At 49.0% G+C, this 23,107-nt stretch overlaps 2 protein-coding genes across 6 annotated transcripts in view; one reads left to right on the forward strand and one right to left on the reverse strand.

Moving 5' to 3' along the window:
* Window positions 1-23,107, reverse strand: part of KCTD20 (potassium channel tetramerization domain containing 20) — a 91,595-nt gene that overhangs the window by 56,472 nt on the left and 12,016 nt on the right. The window contains exon 2 of the mRNA XM_015237498.3: window positions 20,958-21,164. The gene's annotated coding sequence lies outside the window, so the exon portion shown is untranslated. The remainder of the gene's footprint in view (window positions 1-20,957; window positions 21,165-23,107) is intronic.
* ETV7 (ETS variant transcription factor 7) lies at window positions 2,281-21,990 on the forward strand. 5 transcript variants are annotated; one of them, XM_072945117.1, is made up of 8 exons: window positions 2,281-2,455; window positions 3,914-4,049; window positions 12,198-12,362; window positions 12,707-12,832; window positions 14,296-14,526; window positions 16,118-16,260; window positions 17,811-17,911; window positions 21,495-21,990. In XM_072945117.1, exons 1-8 carry the CDS (start codon window positions 2,450-2,452, stop codon window positions 21,586-21,588), a joined length of 1,002 nt encoding a protein of 333 aa, XP_072801218.1. In that variant the 5' UTR covers window positions 2,281-2,449; the 3' UTR covers window positions 21,589-21,990. The 5 variants fall into 5 exon arrangements, with proteins under 5 accessions (XP_072801218.1, XP_031544325.1, XP_072801221.1 ...); XM_031688465.2 differs by lacking the exons at window positions 12,198-12,362; window positions 21,495-21,990 and adding an exon at window positions 18,029-20,253; XM_072945120.1 differs by lacking the exons at window positions 2,281-2,455; window positions 3,914-4,049; window positions 21,495-21,990 and adding exons at window positions 5,485-5,615; window positions 18,029-20,253.

Here is a 23,107-nt window from a genome sequence, read left to right on the forward strand (position 1 = left end):
AAAAAATCAAAATCGTATAAAAAGATTTGCAATGAAAATTCTTGCTCTTATTTTCTATCCTGAATCCCAATTATGTTTATTAGTTTGTTACATATCCTTCCAGAGTTTCTTTGTACCAGTACCACCACACACACACACACACACACACACACACACACACACACACACGGTAGTGTATAATATATGCAAGGTACAGACTTTGATTTTTTTGCTTAGCGTGGTGGTGGTCAGGCATTATTCTAGTTGTTTTACAAATGTTAAACCATTTAGTCTTCAGAAGAACTTTATGAGACAGGGATTATTATCAGCTCTATTTTACTGTTAAGGAAACTGAGGTCGTTGCTAATAGAGAGAGGCAGTAGGGAGGTTAACTAAGTTGCTCAAGGGCATACAGCCAGTAAGTGACATAGCTGTCACTGTCCAAGCCTGGCAGGCTGTCCTGAGAGTCCAGGCTCTTAACCACTCTGCTGTACTGCCTCTTGGAGAGCCTGCCACAGTCCACAGAGAGCGCTGTCAGACCATGCACAGGATTCTGCTAAATGGATGTACTGTGATTTATCTTGTCAGCTCCCTTTTAATGGATGCCTGGGTTGTTTCTAATCATTCAGCATTATAAGTCATGTTGAAATAAATAACCACGTACATTTTGGATATGTGCAGTATATTTGTTGAGTATGTTTCCAGTGTTGGGATTGCTGAGTTGTGAAGGAAAAACCGGGCTGGTCTAACAAGATAACTCACAAGTCTAGGAATGTGAAGGAGAGGCTGGGCTGGGCTAACAAGATAACTCACAAATCTAAGTATTGGAATACTGATCTGAGTTCTGCTAGACTAACTTGTAAATCTAGGCTAATTAGTGTTGGTTTGCTGTTCAGGTTTTTTGCTAGCCAGCTGGATTTTCAAAGATACATATCTGGCTTTGGAATGTTGGTCTGCTGCCTCCCCGCCTCCACTTTTGTGATGATAATGCTGCTAAAGCTGTTCCATGCCTATTGGCCGAATACCCCAAGCTTATACTTTACCCTATAAAACCTCACGTGCACGTCTTGCAGGTGCTCAGAGCTTCGGAGCAGAAGCCCCTCTGAGCCCGCCAGCGTAATACAGCTGAGTACTCCAACCCTCCAAGTGGTGCTTGTTTCTTAACTGGCCTGTCGTTTCCATAACAGAGTGAAGGATAAATACATTTGACTTTGCTAGATCCTGCCCTCCTACCCTCCATGGGGTTATGCCACTCCATATGCCCAGTGTTCTCTGTTCCCCGCAGCCTCTACAGCAGATTGTTATTAAACGTTTGAATGTTTTCCAAATTAATGGGCTAAAATTGGTATCTCAGAATAACTTTATTTTTGTTTTTAGAATAACTTTAATTTACACATCTTTTATAATGGGCGAGTCTGAGCATCTTTTTCTATGCTCAGGAGCCAACCAGCATCTTGTTTTAATGTGGACTGTCTATTCATAGCCTTTGCTCATTTTTCTGTTGAGTTTCTGGTCTTGTTCTTACTGGTTTCTAGGAGCTCACGATTTATCAGTGCCAAGCCAACAGCATCTACACCTTCAGATTTTTGGCAGGTTATTGTTTTCTTGCTTCCTTTCCTCTGTGTATGTTTATTTGCTGTAGTGCTTACAAACATTCTTGGCTTCCCCTTAAGGCAGAGGGAACTGAGGCAGGTATACATTGGGGGATGGGGTGGGCACCACACCTAGAGCTGCCAGAGGCCAGGGAAAAGGTGGCCATAGGATCCACTGAGCACTCTGGTTTAGGTCAGGAAGAGCCTCTCTGATGGTGGTGCTCGGGCCTGGGGTGGTGGGGCGTCCACTGGGCCAAAGGAAAGGCCGAGGCCAGGTCAGGGCTGGGACCTTCACACCCCTAAGGGGAGAAGCACCTGGTTCACGTAGACAGTATAGGAGGCCCCCACCTATCCACCTGCGGAGACGCACAAGGGTGACATGAAATTGATCTGTCGCTGTCGCGAGCCCAGGACTAGGGGTTCCCTTGGCTCTCCAGGTCTCGCAGAATCCCATCTCAGTCCCCCTGGAAGCCAGTGCCAGGCAGCCCTCGCGAGGGAGGGGCTGTCCCTCTGCGAAAGGATGAGAGCAGGACCGACGCTTCCCAGCCGGCGAGCTACAGCGCCCAGGGACTCCGCTCCCGCAGGGACCAGCCCCTTCCCTCCCGTAAAACGACCCAGGCGGGAGTGGAAGCCGGATCCCGCTCTTTCATTTTCGATTCCCGGAAGGATAGCAATTACCGGAGCGCCCTGCGCGCCTGCTCGCCTGGGAACCCGAGCGCGCAGCACCAGGCGCAATTTGAAAGAGATTTCCTCCCACGCGACCTTCCAGTTTTGAGGGCAAAGTTAGCGGAGGGCCTGAGAACGCCGGAGAGCCCAGCAACTGCAGCCACCAGAGCGCTCACCACGGACAGCGGGTGGCTCCCTCACCTTCACCTGTAATGCAGGTAAGAGCCTGGCAGCCGGAGCACGCAGCGTGCACAAGGAGCCACCTGCCCTCCACCACCTCAATTCCCATACCCATTTTATCAGACCTTGGCTGGAATCGCTTTCCAATATATTCCCACACCTCACTATCCATCCCTCACCGCTTCTCACTCTCCTTCACTCACTTCAAGCTCCTCACTTTTTGTTTGAAACCCATCTGTGTCTATACTGCTCCGCTATACCTCTTCTCACTCCTATGCCAACCAGATGTAGTTCCTGCACAAGCCAGACCCTCACAGCTGGCAAATGCAGCCCTGTAGGGACTCCCCTCCTTAAGTGGTCTTTCTACATTTGCCTTATTTCTTCAAGAGCCTCAGAACCCCCCAGAGCTGGGCCGCCTTCTCACCTCCACTTCTCTCTTTCCAAGATTCACACCCACAACCATATTTTATCAGACCTCTCCCTGGCCTTCATGCTGAAACCCAGAGCTCTAACTGTCTGGAGCTCCCTGGCTGGCATTTCCCAGGCAGTCACAGCCTGGGATTCCCTGTTCCTCATACTTGGAAGAGTAGACAGGGAGCCAAGTCTAGGCCTTAAGCCCCTTCTCCAGCTTCGCAAGCCCCCTCTGTCAGGTGGCAATCTTTGAGGTGGGGTTACCTGGGAAACAGCACCACCTGAGACATGGGGGCTGGGGGCAGACAAGAAATGCAGTGGGAACTACCCCAAAAGTTGTCGAATCCTCCTCTGTGGCGGCCATGGCTTCCGGAGTTTGCCTTGCTGGCTCTAGATCCAGAGTCTTTTGCTGCACATTGCCCTCCTCAGACACCAAAAGATGAACACAAGGCTCTCAAAGATTCCCAGAGTAAGACAATGGCTCTTGCTGGAATTGGTTTCACTTTTACTTTTCAGGATGTGGCAGCCTGTGGCTAGGCATGAGTTCCAGGGATCTACAAAATCCTGTCACTTTTTAATCCCCTCATCCTGATGAATGAACCGAATCACCTCTAGGGGCTAGGCTGATTATAACATGTAAAGATACAGACTTCCCTTGGTTGGAACTTGGGATTCTGAAATTTATTCTTTCTTTTTCTCTTTTGAAAATAGCATTTTTTGTTTGTTTGTTTCTGATTTAAGGTCTTTTTTATCCTGGCCCCCAGGTTCCCTGTGTCCTCTCACCAAGGTTTCTAGGCTCTCAGATTTCCAGTTTACAAGTCAAGTCTTGACGGGGGAACCTTCTTCTGGTAGGCTCAGACAGATGCATGAAAAACTTGAATCAGAAAGATGAAATTTATCAAGTGTCCATTGTGCATAAGACGCTGACTGTACCAAGCTGAAGATATATGTGGTTCCTACCTTTCAGGCAGACATGGTGATGGACACTCCTCCCTTTGAAAAAACATTCTTAATACATTTAAGGATGACTGAGCCTTCACCAAGATGCTCATCTTTGACTGCCCTGGTTTTCTCTCTGTCTCTAGGAGGGAGCATTGGCTGGTTCTCCTGTGAGTCCCAAGGCAGCCACACCGCCCCCTGGCACCCAGGCCCAAGCCAGATATGAAGCTCGAGTGAACCTGCTAGGTGACAGGGGAATCTGCAGGCTGCCAGGAAGACTCCGTGAGTAGAGGGGAGGAGAAAGGCGAATATTCTTAAAGGACATAAACTTGATGTATAAACTTCTTATCTAAGGAATTGCCTTCCCCTCCATCTGCTTTTGTCTCTGCTGGGTTTTCTTTAAACTTTCCTTGGTGAGGAAGTCAGAAGAGGTCAGTGTGACTTCTCCTGCAGGGTATACAGCTGACAAGGCCTAGTGTGAGAGCAGGCAGTCTCCTCCTTGGTAAGACGAGGGTTGGGACTGGATGAGCTATTGGGTCCCTTCCAGCCTAAGGACAAATTGTTGAGGACATTGCCAGTGAGGAAATCAGACAGGGTGAACCAGTGAACAGTTGTATGTATGTAGAACCCTCTTTTAAATAATTATATTTAATTTTTGTTCTTACAAAAATAGCATATGCTTATTGTCAAAAATTGGGAAATGACAGAGAAGCATAAGAATACACAGAACAATCAAATCCACCCAAAGATAACCATGGGGAACGTACTGGCCACGTCCTTTCATTTCATTTTCCTAAGTAATGCTCTTGCCCGAGGAAACTCATAACTAGGCTTTAGATTAATGTTTATGTGGCAGAGCTGAGAGATGGAAAAGCTGAGTGACAAGCTTAAGATCACAAAGGTCTCCATGCTAAGGCCAAATCCTGGTTCTACGGATAACCTTCTAAGGGATTTTTAGAAACACTTACTAAGCTGTGGAAATCACAGGGCAGGCAGCGAACTGACGGCTGGTGGGATCCTTAACCTGGGCAGGGGTCTTGGAGCAGCTATGGGCAGGCGCATCTGACCCCATTGTAAAGCATCCAGTCCACATCCTGTTCTGCTGGTCCAGGGGCTGGAACACTGCTTTATAATTTCACACCCTTCTGATTTTCTGGCCTCAACCTGACTTTTGAGTCAGTAATGGGATTGAGCGGAATGTGAGGTATGTCTTCACAGGTCTTGGGAAGACCTTGCTGCCTGCAAATGCCTCTGCCATCCACTGCCTGGCATTCTTCTAATGGGGAACAAGAGCCTGTGCTTTCATGGTTAGAGGGAAGGTGGGGAGATGAGAGATCCCCAGGTAGAGGATGCCCTGGTGCCTCAGAGCAGCAGATGGAACAGCAGCGTGATTTGGGTAGGGCACGGGGAGCTTCCTTTTGTCCAAATACCAACCCTGCCCAGTAGCTTGGGGTTTAGGGCTGGCTGCTCCAAGTAGATATTTGGCACAGATTACACAGCGGGCAGGATTTGGGCTCCATTCCTGGCCCAAGCTGTGGTGATGAGGAAAAACAGGACTTTGGCGACAGACCTGAAGTCCCCAAGTGGTGTTGCTGAGGACCCTAGAGGTCATCTGATCCAGGCCCCTTGTTGCAGCTGAGGACACAGAGACCTAGGAAGGGAGGTTTCTCTGCAGGTCTCACAGGGCCCTCTGGATTGTCCCCCTCATCTCCCCCATATTCACAGACCACCCGCCACAGGTTCACCAAGTTCTAGAAGGTTGACACTGGTAGAGACCCTGGATGTCACCTTGGTAACTCCCTCATATTCCAAGCGAAACTGAGGCCCAGGAGGTGTGTTCTGCCCAAGGTCAGGTAACCTTCAGTCCCCTCCCTTCCGCTGGGTTCCTAGCTCACAGTTGCTGAAAGGGTACAGGAGGGGAAGTGGGGATTTAGCAAGTTTAATCACCACCTTGTAGAATACAATTACGCAACCCTTTTAGCTTTTGAAGCTCCCTGCGGTGGGGCCCCGCTGAGGTAGTCACCAGGTCTTCCTGCACTTTTCTAATGAATTTCCTCCCCTCTTGACCCAGCCTGTTTCTTGTTTACTCGACTTAAGGTGCAGGGCAATCAGGACCTATTTTGAGTTCTAATCCCGTTGCTATGGGTTAGATTTCCCCAGAAGCAGACTCTGAAATACTTCCCCACAGAAGGGAGAAGGAAATCCAAGAGTGTCCTCTCAGGCCAGGCAGCACTATTAGCAACTGGAGCTCAAAACCAATGGGGACTTGTGGGGGACAGTTACCCCAGCCCAGGGGTAAGGAAGCTGGGTCTTTATCCACTCACTTCCCACCCATCATGGGATGAGGGCTGCTTCCAGGCGTGTTGACTCCTAGCTTTCCAAGGTGCCCTGTGCACCGGCTGAGTCCAGTAGAGTCAGGTGCTGGCATCTGGCATCTCCCCGCCTTCAGAGTGTAGAGGTGAGAGTCCAGGGTCACAGACAGGACCTTCTATACAACAGCGTCTTCTATATTTCTCATCTTAGATTCCATGACTCATATTTACTTCTGAAAATATTCAGACAATACAGTTCTGGCCCTTGGTAAATATATAACAGTCTTGAAAGATAAGGTACACTAAATGACTCATTTTCCTGTCAACAGCATCCCAAATAAGCAAACTGCTGACACCCAAAATGAGGGTTTGACCTTTCAGATGGCTGGGGCGATGTCAGCCCCGTTTCTTACATTTCTGGAAACTGGGTTTCCATCGTTGGCATCTCTCTGACATTTATTCCCAGTCACCCACCCCATTCCCATCTCCACCTCCAGCTTCCATTCTCATCATCAGGGCTGATTTTCCGCTGCAGGAAGGTGAGCAACAAAACAAATCTTTCTTAGCCTTGTGAGTCGGCACCAAGTGAAGCACACAAGCCATTTCCCTGTAGAGCCTACTTTTCCGTTTATCGGCCTGACAAAGATGTGCAGTAGAGCAGTGGAAAGTCCACTCTGAAGATGACTGTCATGTCCAGCGACAGGAGGGGGCCTGGGATGGAGGGTGGGGTTCAAGGGGCTCCGGCAGAGAACCCCCCACTCACAAAAGGAGATTCACAACCATGCTTCCCTCTGAGGAAGTGGAGAGTAAAGGGGGATTCGCACATCCCTCCTCCCTCCTCTGGTCTGCATCCATGAGGGTCTGCCTGAGGCCAAGTCAGGGAGAGTCAGGAGCTATGAAGGCAATGCAGGCCCTAGGACCACTTGCAGGACCCGGCCTGAGGTCACAAGGGAGTAAGTCTGGGAGGAGGTGGTGCAACCTCCAGGGAAAACTCAGGGGATTTTGAAAGGAGGCAGTTTAGAGATGGTCACCAGCACAGCCTCATTCAATGACAGAGAAACTGAGACTCCACTAATGATCAGACAGGGCCTCACACACAGGACTTAGTTCTTGGTCCTGAGTCTCCTCACTTTCCAGGAACTTATTTCTGGAAAAAAGCTGTGAACTTCCCACTGTTGGATGTAGAGAGACTGATATATCTTTGTGTTTTGAAACTGACTTTCAAAGTTCCTAGTTGCGACTAAGCCACAGGAAGAGATATACAGCACCACCCCTGACTTTCAGGTGTCACAGGCAGAGGAAAGACACCTCTCGGCAACCCCCTGGTGATGTAAAAGGGGAAAGAGCCCCTGGGGAGCTCCAGCAGATCTTCTGTGCCCCTGCTCAAGTTCATGTCCTTCACTTACAAGAGAGTCTCTGGGCTCTTATTTTAATAGATACAATTCTAGCAAGCGTGGATTCCTGGTATCCTAGACCAGGGTGTCTCAAATTTTCATGGGCACATGAATCCCCTGGGAGCTTTATGGAAATGCAGGTTCTGATTCAGTAGGTCTGGGTGGGGCCTGAGATTCTGCATCTCTAGTAAACTCCTGGGTGTTGCTATGGCTGCTGGAAATGCATCCAAGGACCACATCTTACGCAGCTGTCCTAACAATGATTTTCAAAGTGTTGGTCAAGACTCTCTGAGGAGGTGAAAACAATTTAGTGAGTGAAGGTAAGTATTTTTAAAAAATGAAACAGGATATATCAGAGTACATCATAAACAGTCAAAGTAGCTGTGATTTCATAATTAACTTGTTTTGGCTATTTATATATACATGGGTGTGTGTCATGACATAAAATGTAATTTTTACTGTGGATTGAGGTCAGAGTGGTCTGAGAAATGCTGCTCTAGATCATGGCATATTAGAAGCAGTAAGATGGATGCAGGTGTAAAAGAGAGAGGTGAGATGGAGTGGGGAGGGTAGAGACCAGAAGTAAATGTTCTGGAAGCAGTGTTGACAGTGATGTCGTTACCTGAAAATGAAAGGGAATGTGGCGAGCAACAAACAAAAGGGAGTTTCCCCAAACTAACAATCTGAGAACAAAGAGCCTCCCTGTCCCCAAACTCAGGGGCAGGGCTATACAGTGTGCATCTTTGTGCAAATGGAAATGACCTCTTGTTTGGGAAGAAGCCAAGACAATCCTTGGCTGGGTTTCACCCACACTGTCCCAGGCCTCCCTACCATGGTGCCCTTGTGTATGTGTTGGCTCTGCTCCCATAACTGGTGATGACCATAAAGCTGAGTGTGATTACCAAGCAAAGCAATATTAGCTCTGGAAATGGGGGCGACAGAGTGCTGACTTCTCAGGGAGACACCTGAGCCTTCCCACTGTGTCCTGGACAGGCCGCTGTCCCTGCCGGGAGCTCTGTTTGTATCAGTCCAAAAGTTGGCAGCCGGCCAGGCTGGAAATCCCCAGTGCGCAGGCCCCCAGAGCAGAGAGAGTAAGGTGTTATCTTCCTGGAATCTTGAGAGAAAAAGATGGTTGATGTGAAGAAACTGAAAATATAGTGGGTTGTTGCCAAGAGAGGGAGAAGCCATGGGCTGGTCTGCAAGTGAGGCCTCAAAGATTTGGTTAGATTGGTGAAGGGAGATCTGGTTAGGCTCACCTGTCACTAGATTAGAGAGACATCTTGGGGGACCTGACACCTTAACACTCGCCAGCATCAGTTGAGCTCCCAGGTGTGCTAGGCCCTGTGCCAAGCATTTCACATGTGTTCCCTCCAACATTAAAAGCTCTTTTTGTCTCAGAAAGCACACACCACATGCCAGACACTGGCCTTAAAATGGACTATCTTATAGGATCCTCATGACTGTCCTGTGTGACTGGTACTATTTTTATCATCGACCTCACTTTGGAGACAAGGAAACTGAGACAATCATTTAAGTCCCAACATTTACAGCTGGCCTGGCACCATCATTAGTAGTTTTTGTTGTTGTATGTTTTCACTTTTACTTTTTTTTTGAGGTATAACTTATGTACAGTCCAGTATACATATCTTAAGTGTATGGCTCCACGAGTTTTTATGCATGTGTACACCTGTGTAGCCACCACACAGATCAAGATTTAGGCCGTTTCCAACACCCCAAAAAGTTCCCTTGTGCCTCTTCCCAGTCAGTTTTCCTCCAGAGGGCCACCACTACTGTGATTTCTCTCCCTAGATTAGCGCTGTCTGTTCTCGATCGTATTTCTGTATCTGACTTCTTCCTTCAGTGTAGCATCTTTGAGCTTCATTCACGTGTTATGAGTTGAAGTCGTTTGTACTTTCTGGTTTATTGCCAGCCAGCATTCCATTGCACAGAAACACTGCAATCAGATTGTCCATTCTCTGGCTGATGGATCTTTGGGATGGTTCCAGTCCTTTTCTATTGTGATCAGAGTCGCTGTGGACACTAACATGCATGTCTTCTGGTGGATGCGTTCACCATGTCTCTTAGGTCTTTACTTGGGGGTGGAAAGTCTGTATGGTGTATGGCCTAGGCGTCTAAATTTTCCACGACGTCTAAGCCCAGCAGCCCAGAGTGGCAGAGTTATTATCTCATTTAACAGAGTGGGAAATTGAGGCTAAGAGAGGATGAGTGGCTTCTGTGAAGTGACTTGATGGGTAAGGGGCTGAGCTGGAACCTGGACTCTGAGCTTGGAGATTTGGCCCCAAGCTAGGTGGCTGATCCAGTGAGTGGCAACTGGTGTGAGGGGCCTTGACCCACTGCTGGTTTGATGGAACCTTAGTGGCTGAGCCAGTGCTTGGATTCTGGTCCTTTCCTGGGGTTCAAGTCCTATTGGAAAAGCCTTTTGACCTTAACATTCTTTGAAGACACAGGAACAAAAAAAGGCCCTTTTCTTTATCACTGTATTACAGATACTGACTGCAATGGGATGAAGGGTGAGAGTAGAAGTAAGCACAAGGAAATGAAAGAAAAACCGAATTACACTTCAGGAAAATGACAGGTTTCGAAGTTTCAGGTGTTACTGGGGGCTGTGTGTGACCTCAGGGTCCTTCAGAGACAGCTGGGAAGTCCCCCGCCCACCTCTCTGGACCTGGGAGCAGGACCACATCTGTGGCTGATTATGTCTGCAAAATTCAAGGTTTTTCCCTCTCAGTGTAGTTTTTGTGTTTTCATGGAGGCAGAACAGCCAGAGAGGTGTGGAATCCATCTACATTCTCTGGCCAAACTCAGGAAAACAGACCCCTCTGACTCAGGAATTGTAGTTTTGAATTTTCCTGGCTGATATGCTCAAATATCATGGATTAGGAAACCATGTACAAAAATGCAGTTGGCATTTGATCCCCAGAGTCCGGGAAGTCTTGGCTGGCTGCCTCCTGAATGTCACCATCGTGCAGTGTCCGAGTTTGACACCATACAGCTTTTTGTGTCGCACTTCTGTATCACCGGGCTGATCTCCCACGAAAGCTCTAAATCCCTATTTTCACCCGCAATGCATCCTCTTCCCTGCATTCGTGCCAGGTATAGGTATTATCATTAAAATGACACCTCATTCTTCTCTGTGCCTTTCCCTGACTACAGAGGTGTCCTGCCACATGTTTATTAGTGGATCTGCTTTCCCGCAGAGCTGCTCAACTGGCAGCGGCTTTTCTCCCCTTCCCCAGGGACATGTAGCAATATCTGCAGATACTTTTGGTTGTCACAACTTGTGAATGGGGGAGGGGTGCTGCTGGCATCCAGAGGGTAGAGGCCAGGGATACTGCCAGACATCTTACAAAGCTCAGGACAGCGCCCACAGGAAGGGACTGTCAGGTTCAAAGGGTCGATAGTGCTGAGGCTGAGAAATCCTGCTGCATTGTGAACTGCTGGTAAAGTTTTTTTGGTCTTCTTAAAAAAAATCAATTTGGAGATGTTTTTGACCTATGACAGGCATTAGCCCTTTATCTGTCATCTGCAATGCAAGTGTTTCCCTGAAATCCAGCCTCTTTTAGTTTTGTTTATGGTATCTTTTGACACATATACAAAAATTAATGTCAAATGTGTGTTTCGTTTTTATCACAACCTTTGTGTTTCCTGTCACAGTTGAGGTTTCTGCTACCCTTTTTCAGTGCATACAGTGTCCTATTACCACTTTTATTAGGGTTTCTATTGTTCTATTCATCAGGCTTTAATCCATCTGGAATTGATTTTTGTGACTGATGGGAGGTGAGGGTCCAAATATAGATTTTCCAGGTAGAAAGCCAGCTGTGGTTTTATCATATCTTCCATTAACTTTCCTGTCCCACTGAATTAACTCCACACACACACCTGGGCCCTCTCTTCTTTTCCAGTGGTACTTGTCAATCTTAGGTTAATGCCATCAAATCTCAATTATATGGCTTTGTGTATATGTAGTACAATAAAGGCCAACTGTGATGAAGAGGGGTGTGGGATCCTCCCCTGTCCCCAGGGTTGTCCCCTGAGCAAACCCAGATCTGAGCTGGCACAACAAAGTGAAAAAGTACAGCAACAAGACAGACCTGGTTCTGGGCCTGGCTGCACCCCATGATACCTAATGACCTCGAGCTAGTCACAACTTCTGTGAGCCTGTTTCCTCATTTGGAAAACAGTGACAATAACATTTCTTTCGTAGGACTGTTTGGTCATTCATCAGTCATTCAACATGTATTTACTGAGCACCTACTATGGTCCAGGCACTGTCCTAGGTGCTGAATACACACACCACTGTACCCAGCACACCTAGCCAAGTGCCTGGTACATAGTAGGTCTACATTAAACATTTGTTATATGAATAGTTGGCAAATGGGCATTGGGGGTGGGCAAAGGGGGTACTAAAAATAAGTGAATATATACGTAATGCATACATAATGATAAACATACAATTATATCAAATGTAAGGCATAACTGCAAAGAAAGTAAGGTGACAAAAGGAAAAGAACAGGACAGAGAAAATGACTGGTGGTGGGGAGAAGGACAGGAGAGCATCTGCTCAGCCGAAGCATTCAGGGTGGGCTTCTCTGAGGAGCTGACATTCAAACAAAGGCCTGAGTAGGAGGATGAGAGATTGATGTGGGGAGAGCCCTGGCCCCAGCCCCATGCCCGCCCCCATGCCCGCATCCTTGTGGTTGCAGGCATCCAGCCTGTGCTCTGGAGCAGGGAGGACGTGCTGCACTGGCTGCGCTGGGCCGAGCAGGAGTACTCTCTGCAGCACACGGGGGAGCATGGCTTTGAAATGAATGGCCGAGCCCTGTGCATCCTCACCAAGGACGACTTCCGGCTCCGCGCCCCAGGTTCAGGTCAGGGACACTCACTGGCTTCTTGATGCAAACCCAGGTGGGCCCCGGGAGGGAGATGAAGGGGGTGTTGGTGGGAGGCTCATGCTCCCAGCCCCAAAGACGCCCCTCTTTCCATACATGTTTGCCTGGTGGTTCCCAGCTAGAGCAAAGGAGTCTGTTGTTGGCTGTTGTTTTTCAGAGCCCCAGGAGTCAGTCCTGCTCCCTCACTCTCACCTCCACATTTCCACCCTATGGTCTCACATCTCCATCAGCACCAAGCTTGTGACAGCACATGCCAGGCCTCATCTGAGAGGCAGGTGACCACCGGGCCTGGTCAGCAGCCTGCTCTCCTGTCCCACCCCCAGGTGACGTTCTGTATGAGCTACTCCAGTTCATCAAGACCCAGCGGCGAGCCCTGGTGTGTGGGCCATTTTTCGGGGGGGCCTTCAGGCAGACAGCGCTCACTCAGCCCTGCTCCTGCTCCCTGGAAGGTGAGGAGGCTCTTCTAGGGGCGCTGAGACCCTCCCCCAGATGGACCTCATCAGGAGGGCAGGGCTTCCTCCAGGCAAAGTGATAAAAGAGGCAGCAGTGTGGGCCAAGCTCCTCATCTGGCTCTGCCCTGCCTCCCCAGCCCTCACCTCCTGCCCTCTGGGACTGTCCTTGGTGCTGTGGTGGCTCTCTGGCCTTCTTGCCTCTCCTCTCCTCCTTCTCTGCTCTCCTTTCCAGCAAAGAGTTGTTTGTGTGGCATCTCTGTCTCTTCTCCTTATGTCTCCATGGAAACCGCTCTTGTCAGGGTCTCCAGGGACCTGCACACGGGGCTGTCCATGTCACTCGCAGTCCTTACTCACTGCTGCAAGCTTCCAATTGCTTGGGCCAGAACGCTGGATGACATCTTTGATTGCTTTCTTTCTCTCTCACCCTTATCCCAACTGTAAACCAATCCTGTTGGCTCTATCTTCAAGATCTACCCAGAATCCAACCACTTCACATACCTGTACTGCTGCCTAGAGTCCAGCCCCTGCCACCTTTGGAGAACCTCCTCACTGGCCTCCTTGCTTCTGCCCTTGATCTCCTATGATCTATTTCCAACAGAGCCACCAGAGTTTCATAAGTCAGGTCATGTCACTTCTCTGCTCAAAATCTTCCAGTGGCTCCCATCTCACCTGTTAAAGCCACAGTCCTTACCCCACCCTCTGCTGTCCTCTCCCACTCCTCTCTCTCTTGCTTATACTGCTCCAGCCACATTGGCCTCCTTGCTCATTGAACAAGTCAGACAGAGATGCCCCTGCCTCCAGACCTTTGCACTTGCTGTTCCCTCTGCCTGGCATTTTCTTCTCCACATACCCACACAGCTCACTCCTCTGCCTCTTCAGGTGTCTGTTCAAATGTTAACATGTCGTTGAAGCCTTCTCTGACCAACATCCACCTGTGCCTTTCCCAGAATTCTCTATTTGCCTTGTAGTGTTTTATTCACTCCCCCATATTGTATACTGTTTCTATTTCATTTTTTAATTTTAATCATCTGTCTCCCTTCCCCACCCCAGTAGAATATAAGCTCCATGAGGGCAGAAGCTTTTTTGAGTTCAGTGATGTGTCCTCAAGATTCTTAGAATAATGCCTGGCTCATAGAAGGTCCTCCACAAATATTTATTGGGTGGATGGAGGGGGTACCTGGGTTCTGGACCTGGCTCTGCCACCTTTGGCTTTGTGAACAATTTTACAGATGAGGGAGCAGGTTTGAGAGACTAAGTTACTTGTCTGGGAGCTGGGGTTAACATCTGACCTATCTGGCCTCACCCACCCCCTCCTCTGTCTCCCTGATCTTCTAACCCCAGCCTGAGTCCCGGGAGAACACTAGGAGCACAGCGGCATGGGGCTCTGGCATGTCACTGAGGGGGTCTGTACTAGGGGACGCTTTGGACCCAAAGAATGAACTGTTCTCATCTGCTTGCAGAGAGCATCAGGCCCCTGCAGGTGACCCCCAAAAGAGGCCTCCTGCTGCAGCCACCAGACCCGGGGCTTGGCAGCTCCTTGAGCCATCGGAATGGCCCTGACCCAGCCAGCTGGCCCCTCAGCAGGGAGGAGTCCCTCAATTTATCTCACTGGGCGGAGCTCGGCTGCAGGGCTGAGGGAGTCTGCTCCTTCCCCAGGACGCCCCAGGCCCCCATCGATGGTAGGATTGCCGGTGAGTAGGAGGCTGTGCTCCCCTGGCCTAGAGAGAGATGGGTTGTTTTGATCTGGAGGATGAGAGGGTCTGTGCCTGGTGGTGAGGGTGTGGGGTGACCATTCTGTGTGCTGGCCACAGTCTGGCCACAGCGGGCAGTGAGTGCTGCCGAGATCACCAAGCCCACCTACCCTGTGTCCAGGGCAAGGACGATTTACCAGTCATAGTCAGATTGGACTGGAGTATCTCCCCTTCCTTTTTAGAACCTTATTTTTATTTTTATTTTATTCTATTTTATTTTATTTATTTGTTTGTTTGTTTATTTTTTTGGCCAGGGGAGGTAATTAGGTTTACTTATTTATTTTTGGAGGAGGTGCTGGGGATTGAACCCAGGACCTCGAACCCGCTAAGCATGTGCTCTACCACTTGAGCTACACCCCCCACCCCTTATTTAGTTAATAAGAATCTTATTTTTAAATAGTTGAGTGCTTACTATGTACCAGGCATGGTTCTAAAGCTTTTATTTAATCCCACAACAGCCCTTGAGGTTGGAATTATTAGCCCCATTTTACAGATAAGGAAAATGAGGCACAGAGAGGTTAAGTGACCCTCCCATGATCACACAGCAGTAAGTAGCAGAAATGAAGTGTGAATCCAGGCAATCTGGTTCTAGGGCCCGAGATCTAACCAGGTGATACTATTCTCCACATTCACTGTTAAAGGACTAACAGACAGGCAGCCAGACTGACTGACAGATAAGCTGCCTGCCTTCCCAAAATGTGTTTTCTAGTCATGGGGGGTGGGGAGGCACTTCATTTATTCCAAGACACCACAGAGGGAGCAGAATCCTAGCTCCTGGGTTGGAAATGACTGGAAATCACTGAAACACAATTATTTTAAATATAATGTTTTAAATATAATGTTTACCATTCTTTAAACCTTTACTCTGTACCAGGCAGAGGTACTGCCTGTGCTAAGGGTTTTTTGGTCTATTATGTTACTTAATTCTCATATCACCCCATATGAGGAAACTGTGGCTTGGCAACCAGACAGCCCAGATAGGACTTAAGATCTTGCTTCCAGGCTCCCTCTGCCACTTGCCCTCCATAATAGCACATCTGATTTCCCCTAACCTCCTGCTAGGGGGCAGGATAGGATGAATGCTACAATCCTGATTTAACAGAGATCCAGGAGACTCTGCTAGAGGCAGAGAGGGACTTGGAGGCAGGGCTCTGGCCACCAGCCACTGGCCAGCACCCCTGCCACCTGCCCCCAAGCAAAGGGCATTGGCTTTTGTGCCTGCAGAGCTGGGTTAGACGCCCTGCTCTGCCTGCCACTCAGGAGCCTGGTGACTGGGACATGTCCATACCTCTCTGAGCCCATTTCCTCACCCCTTCCTGGGGGTAAAGGTAGCCACCTCCTGGAGTTAGGATTATTGAATGAGACAGTGAGTAATGAGTCCCCACATGTGACTGCTTCTGTTAGTACCATTATCTTGACCATCCTGCTACACTCCTGGGCCCCAGCTTCAAGAGCCCAGAGTGCCTTTCTCATGCGTATCCTTATAGCTCCAGGAAAGTGCCCTGTCTGCACCCCCTGTGCCCTACTGCAGACTGCCGGCTGCTGTGGGATTACGTGTACCAGCTGCTCTCTGACACCAGGTACGAGCCCTACATCAAGTGGGAAGACAAGAACGCCAAGATCTTCCGAGTTGTGGATCCGAATGGGCTCGCCAGACTCTGGGGAAATCACAAGGTGAACCTCAGCCAGCTGGCAGGATGGTTTCAACATAACCAGAAGAGGACAGGGCACGGGCCAGAGTGGATCTCTCAGTACTAGGGGACAGGCCTCAACTGATTGCGGGCTTCACCAGCAGCCCCAGAAGTATTGGGATCCTCTTATTTGGAGAGATCCCAAGGGACAGGCAGTTACTTCTTGAAGATGGGGACTGTCTCTGGAATTTAGTAATCTTGCCCTCTAATTTCTTAATCCCTCCTTTGTTTAGCAGTTGAGGCTTTCAAAGAGCGTTTACATGAATCATACATCGCATGCTGTTAAGCCAGATGAGGATGCTGGGTCCCTGGAGGAAGCTAGGACACAAACCCAGGTCTCACACCCCGTGGGATCATTGGGTATCAGGGCTGGAAAGGCCTGGGGACGACTGAGGACAGCATTCCCAACGTGAGGAATGCCCATGGGTACCTGCTAGGGGATTTTAGGTGGTTTGCTCCAAATTTGAAGAACTAAGTATTTATTTTAGTAAGAATTACGATTATAAAATTCAACTGCCTTGTCAATCTCATGATTTACAGCAGTGATATAAAGCCAGTGTCCTAGTCTATAAATAAATTCATTTCCTAAAATGGCACAGCATCTTATTGCCAAGCACTGCTCTGAGGGCTTTACCCACATTAACTCATTTAATCCTCACAACCACCTCAGGAGGAGGATATTATGAGATGGGGAAACTGAGGCACAGAGAGCTTTATCAACTTGTCAGAGTTTGCAGTCAGCAAGTGGCAGAACAGAGACTTGAATCCAGCTCTGGACCACACTCTATTTTGTGTCTTCTCCCTAGTGCTGCTGGCTGGAAAGATGCAAATGACTACAGTCGGGGCAACCTTGTCTGGAGGGAGGGAAACTTGAGGCCCAGGGAGTAGCAATTCCATTTAATGAGCACAGACTATGTGCAGAGCACCGTGCTAAGTGCTCTCATGGATTAGCTAGTTTAATCCTCACAACAAATCTGTGAGATGGGTGTTTTTATCTTCATTTTACAGCTGGGGCAACAGATTCAGAGAGGTAAAGAAACTTATCGAGGGTCACACAGCTGCTAAATGGGGGAGCTGGGGCTTTAAGTGACACCAAAGCCCAGCCTCTTTGCCCCTACTCTGCACTGGCCCCCTCAGAGAGGAAAAAATGACTTGGTCAAAGTCACACAGCTGGTGGCAAGGCCCTTGTGCCACCCCACCACGCTGTCTCTCCCACGAAATACGTATTTATTTGCTACTACTTGTGACGATTCGCTATTCACTATTTAAAAGCAACAATGCATTTCACTCCTGCCCCCTATGGGTCACAGCCAGGTAGGTGGCAGAACCATCCCATTATTTCTCCCCCAGCTCTTCCCCTGCCTTTCTCCTTCCAAACATATGAGAGAGCTCTCATGTGTCCTAATAGAACCTTGGGCTGAGTGACTTAGGAAACCATCCAGTCCAACCTGCTCCCTTCCAGGTGTGAAAACGAAGAACTAGAAGAAGCAGGATGGGAAACCGGGGGTAATGTGGGGCTGCTCTGTCTTCCAGAACCGGGTGAACATGACCTACGAGAAGATGTCACGTGCCCTGCGCCACTACTATAAGCTGAACATCATTAAGAAGGAACCTGGGCAGAAACTCCTGTTCAGGTGAGTGGCCTAAGGGCCAAGGTGCAGAAAAGGAGTAGGGCTGGGGTGGGGGGGGGGGGTGGAAAGCCCTCTGCGGCTGGGGCAGGGTCTGATTTGCTGCTGGGACCTGAATTCCAGATTTCTGAAGACACCTGGGAAGATCATCCAGGACAAAGGCAGCAGCAGGGAGCAGCTGGAGGGCCAGGAGCAGGACAGGGTGGATTTCAAGGAGGAGATATTGGAAGTCTCTCAGTGAAGGGCAGGTGGACTTCGGGCACCAGGTATCAACAGGGCAGAGACTGATTCTCCCATGAAGGCAGCTAGCTGTACAGGGCCTCCTCTCTCCTCCCAGGGCAGCAGGGAACCCCAGCAGGGTTTTACACTCATAGGATCACAGCTGGTGTCTCAGACCTCAAAGCTGCCCAGGGACCTGGAAGGGCTGAGAACCAGGAGGCCTCACATCCAGGACATTGTGGGGGCACTGTTCTTCAGGTAGGGCAGCCCTGGGCTGGGGGTCACAGGGCGTGAGGTCTCTCCCTGTCCTCCCCATTAGTACCTGCCCAGCTCAGGAGAGGAAGCTGGTCACTGAGCAAACATCCAGCCCAACTCCTTCAATTTACAGAAGAAAGCAGAGGTCCCTCACTGAACCTCAACTTTCTTCATCTGCAAAAGGGCCATGCTCATGAAAATATGCTGATGTATGAAATGGAAAAAATGACTGTTTTGTCAGTCTTACTAATGATAATAATGACCTAACATTTACGTGCCTACTATGTGCCAGGCCTTGTGCCAAGGGTACTACCTATATTTTATTTCATTCAACTCACCTACCAACCCTCTGAGGCTTAAAGATGGGGAAATGGAGGCAGAGGCTTACAGAGCTGGGATGTTTCCCCAGAATCCAGTGCTGTGACCTGTTTTCTTTTAGTGCCTCTGAATGTATTGAGCACTTCTTAGGCAGAGGTCATGGTCCTACCTCTCTGCCTTCATCATCATCACTGAACAGTTCATTTCACCTGGCCCAACACCCTTGCCCTCAGTTTTCAGTCCTGGGGTTACTCTGTGACTGTGACTCAGTGAAGATCCCCCTGACCTCCCGACCCCCACCAGCTTCCTATGCTCCTATACCTGCATCTGCCATGTGACCATGGGCAGGTTGTTCAATCTCTCTGGAGCCTCATGTTTCTCATCGGCAAAATGGGGATGTGATTCCCGACCTGACCTCACAGGATTCCCAGAAAACTTCAAGAAGACAGGATTTGTGCAGTGCTTGGTGTATGCCAGCTGTGTAAGGAGCTAAGAAAACTCTGCAAACCCAAAGCTGCTCTAAAGCATGAAAGTGCCTTTCCTATAGGTTCAGCTTCTCTTTTCAGCTCCCCAGCCCAGGGATGACCCGATGAGGGCAGAGCCTCTGCCCTTGCGACCCCCGGGAAACTGGGGGGGAAAGGGAAGAGAGTGCTTTCACTTCATTGAAAACCGAACCTAGATTCACATCTTCTTTTTTGGAAGGAGGAAATTACCTCTGCCTCTTGCCTCCAGCATGTCAGGAAACCACCCCCCATCTAGCTGGGCCCAAGCTGGACTTGAGTCACTGCAGAGAGCCTGATAAGGATTCTAGGATTTGGAAACTCAAAGCTGTGACCACTCACGAGCAAGGAAGTCCTGACTTAGTCCCATCTGGGGCCCTTGACAATTTCACACCAGAAGGGCCAAGCAGGGACCTTGGCAAAAAGGTCCAGCAGGAAAATCCTTGGCCCCTAAAGTTTTCCCTGAGACTATCCCATCTCCTTGACTTTGCTCCAGGATGAACCACAGCTTTCCTCATCATCCCTGGCCCAGAACTACATAACTGGACTGGGAGGGACCGTTGAAATCAACTTGTCCAGCCTCTCCTCTTATAGATAAGGCAGCTGAGGCCAGAGATGGGGAGTGACTTGCCCAAGGACATACAGCCCTGCTCCGCGTGCTGCCTCCTAATGTTGCCTCATTTATTCTTGTCTCGCATCTCACTCATGGGTCTAAGACACAAAGGTTTAAATGAGAGGATGGAGTCATAAGTCTCTTCTTCCAGTTATGATGTTGGCATTTGCCTGCTGGTGTGTTAATGGTTGCCAACAGCTGTGTATCCCAAGGATTATGTCTTTATCGAGGGGGCAGGGGGAGTTAAATCTCATCCAGCACTGGGACTGCTGGGGCCAGGAGTGGGCTGTGGGCTTGGATAGGGTCCACTACCTCAGATCCCAGACCCTTGGACTCTCCACTCAGCTCTGGGCTAAGCTATATCTCATTTCTCCAGGCACATTAGGCCCTGGTCTGGGATGAACACCTGGGTACCAGGAATAAACGGATTTATTCAGCAATTCCTTCCATGAGCATTAATTGACTACCTGCTATGTACCTGGCATCAGGGGAGGCTCTGGGTTTATACCCACTTTTTACATAATTAGATTCCTGTAAAGTGTTGGGTCACTGAAAACAACATTTGTCAAAATAGACTTCCTCACAAATAATTTTAAGAAGCAGGAAACAGAGTCCCACAGTTTGAAAAGTAGCCAGCCATGTCCTTTTTTTGCCAGATTACATTAATGTCAACAGTAAAGAGTTTATGGGGAATAAAGTGAGTATATTAACAAGTTCATGATGCAAGTCACTGTCTCCTGGTCAAGCCATTTACAGCATTAACCCGTGGGCTCCATTATGTCCATCTTCTCCTTTATGAATTCTTGCCAACAAAGTCTTTTTCTCTTAAAAGGAAGCTCCAGATATAGCCCTCCCCCACCTCCCCCTGCTTTACTGAGATATGATTGACATATAACACTGCATAAGTTTAAGGTTGTAACATTTAGCCCTTTCTTTAATCCTGGTGGCCCTGCCACGTCTCGAGCTCTTACTGCAGGAAGCCTGGGCTGATGCTGGTGACCCAGTGTCTTTCTCATGCAGGACCCTATTTGTGACAGCCTTCCTTGGCTTCTTCCTCTGGTTCCTCCCTATGATGTTAATTGACATTTTCTACCCCAGTGTTCTCTTAAAAGTTTTGTAGAGACACACAGAAAACACAGAAACTTACAGAGCAAGATCCTGATGCCTCCAAGCCATCCAGCATCTAATGGTGAATGTGAAGGTGGTCGAGGCTCAGAAGGAGCCTGTCCAATACTGGTGTCAGGTCCCCTCAGTCCCCTCCTCCGTGCTGGCTTGGCCACTCAGTACGACCTTTGAACTAAGTGGCTCCTGGGACAGCCCCAAGGTTCGGATGGCCAGTTTAAAGCGGGTTGTCCTGAAATCAGAATGTGCATGTTTAAAAAGTATTTTAATCATGATCCTAATTTTTAAAATTCCCTAACCCTTATAAGATAATTGCTCATATGGGGAAGGGTGGGGGAGGCATACAAAGCAGAGCTAGGCCCTGCCCTTGGGAAGCTCACACATCAGCAGGGAAAGCAGAAGTAGCTGAGCAGACGCTGTCACAGTGCCCAGGGAGAGGTGAATGCAAGGTGGATGTGGGGAAAAAAGTGGCTCTGGTGAATTCTGCTTGGGAAGGGCCAGGGAGGGTGTCCCTAACAAGGATCACACAGGCTTCTGCTGTTTTTCTCCTTCCCTTTTGTAGGAGTGAGGTCTGGAGGTACAGCAGCGTGGAGGGCCTTCTCATCATGAGAGGTCAGGGAGAACTCGAGGTGCAGGGGAAACAGAAGCAAGGCTGACTGCAGAGGCCCATCCCTGAGGGAGGAAAAAGGGGTCCCCTGAGGTTCGTGCTTGGGTCAGCCTGGCTCACTCACACAGGGAAGCCGACCAGACTTGGGGCTGAGACCCTGAGAAGGTGAGGAGGGAGCCTTTAGGGAGAGGGAGGGGTCATCCTGTGTCTGACCCACGAGGAATGGCAGGGAGAAACTCTCAACAGCACCACCTACACATTACCTACTTCATGAGGCAACTGATGCCGTGAGGAAAGCAACCCCATTGTTTGAAGCCAGTCCACAGGGAGCCTCCAATTGTTCACCCAACAGACTTTACTGAGAAGTGCGCGGTTCCCTGCCCTGTGCTGGGGGCTTCCCTGTAACGTGTCACAGGAGCCTGGCTGGCCTCTGATGCCCAGATCTAGGCTTAGGATGGACCACTGATTAAAACTGTGCTCTTTTCTCAGAAATGAAGTGAAACCAGAAGGAGAAACGGTGAGAGGAGCAGCTGGCCCAGAACAGGGGCACGTTCCCCTCAGGGACAGCTGAACCCTGGGATTCACTGTCCAGAGCAGAGTCTTGGGTGGGAGCCGGGGCCCATTTCAGGGTTGTAGGAGGGCCGAGCAGAATCCAACGCTCACTTCAGATGGGGCTGCGCTGGCCCACTGAACTCTCAAATGCCTTTGTTTTGCTCAAATTAAATGTACTCTGTGTGGTAAGGCTAACACATGAAGCTCATTATGACATCTACCAGCAGTTACAAAGGTCTTTGATGATAATAAATGATACAGTATGACAATAATAGTACAACAAATATAATGAAAATATGCACTTTGATAGACAAAACCTTTCTGAATTTGATACCCATGGAGCAAAAACATAGAGGTTTTTTGGGGGGGTGTTGTTTGTTTGGTGGTTTCATCGAGACTTATGCAGATTTGAACTCAATTGGGAAATTTTACACCTGGGCAAAGGCAATTCAATGTTACTCCCAAATACAAATAAGAGTGAACAAATGAACCTCCTCCTTCCCTCCCTCAGGTAGTTTCCCAGGTTATTATCCCAAGAATCTAGAATAAAGTTTGGGAAGGATGTGTTCCCTCCAATCCCAGAGACATGCCTCAGCCTGAGTCCTGTTAATAAGTCTTCCCTGTAATGGTGACTTCTCTGATGAGTGCAGGGGTGCCTCTGAGTTCTCACAAACTCTGTGGTGCTCATGAAACTGTCAGAAACTCTATCCTAGCTTCATTGCCTAGGATTCTGGGGACACAGCTGCAGGCTTCTATCCTTGGAAGGGTCTGCAGTTTAAAACCATACCCACCAGGTGGCGCAAAGCCTCTTGTGTTGGTGATGGGACCACTACGCTGACAGCGTCTGTGCTGTGATGGAGAATGCCTGCTCCTCCTACTAAGATGTGAGAAAAACTTCCCAACTCAGGCATGCTCTGTAAGTAGACATCCAGCCCCTGCTTGAACACCTCCAGTGATGGGGAGCTCACTATCTTTTGGGGCAGAGTTAGTAGCTGGAGTGGGGGTGAAACTGAGGG

This window comes from Vicugna pacos, chromosome 20 (assembly GCF_048564905.1).
Source record: "Vicugna pacos chromosome 20, VicPac4, whole genome shotgun sequence".
Lineage (NCBI taxonomy): Eukaryota > Metazoa > Chordata > Mammalia > Artiodactyla > Camelidae > Vicugna > Vicugna pacos.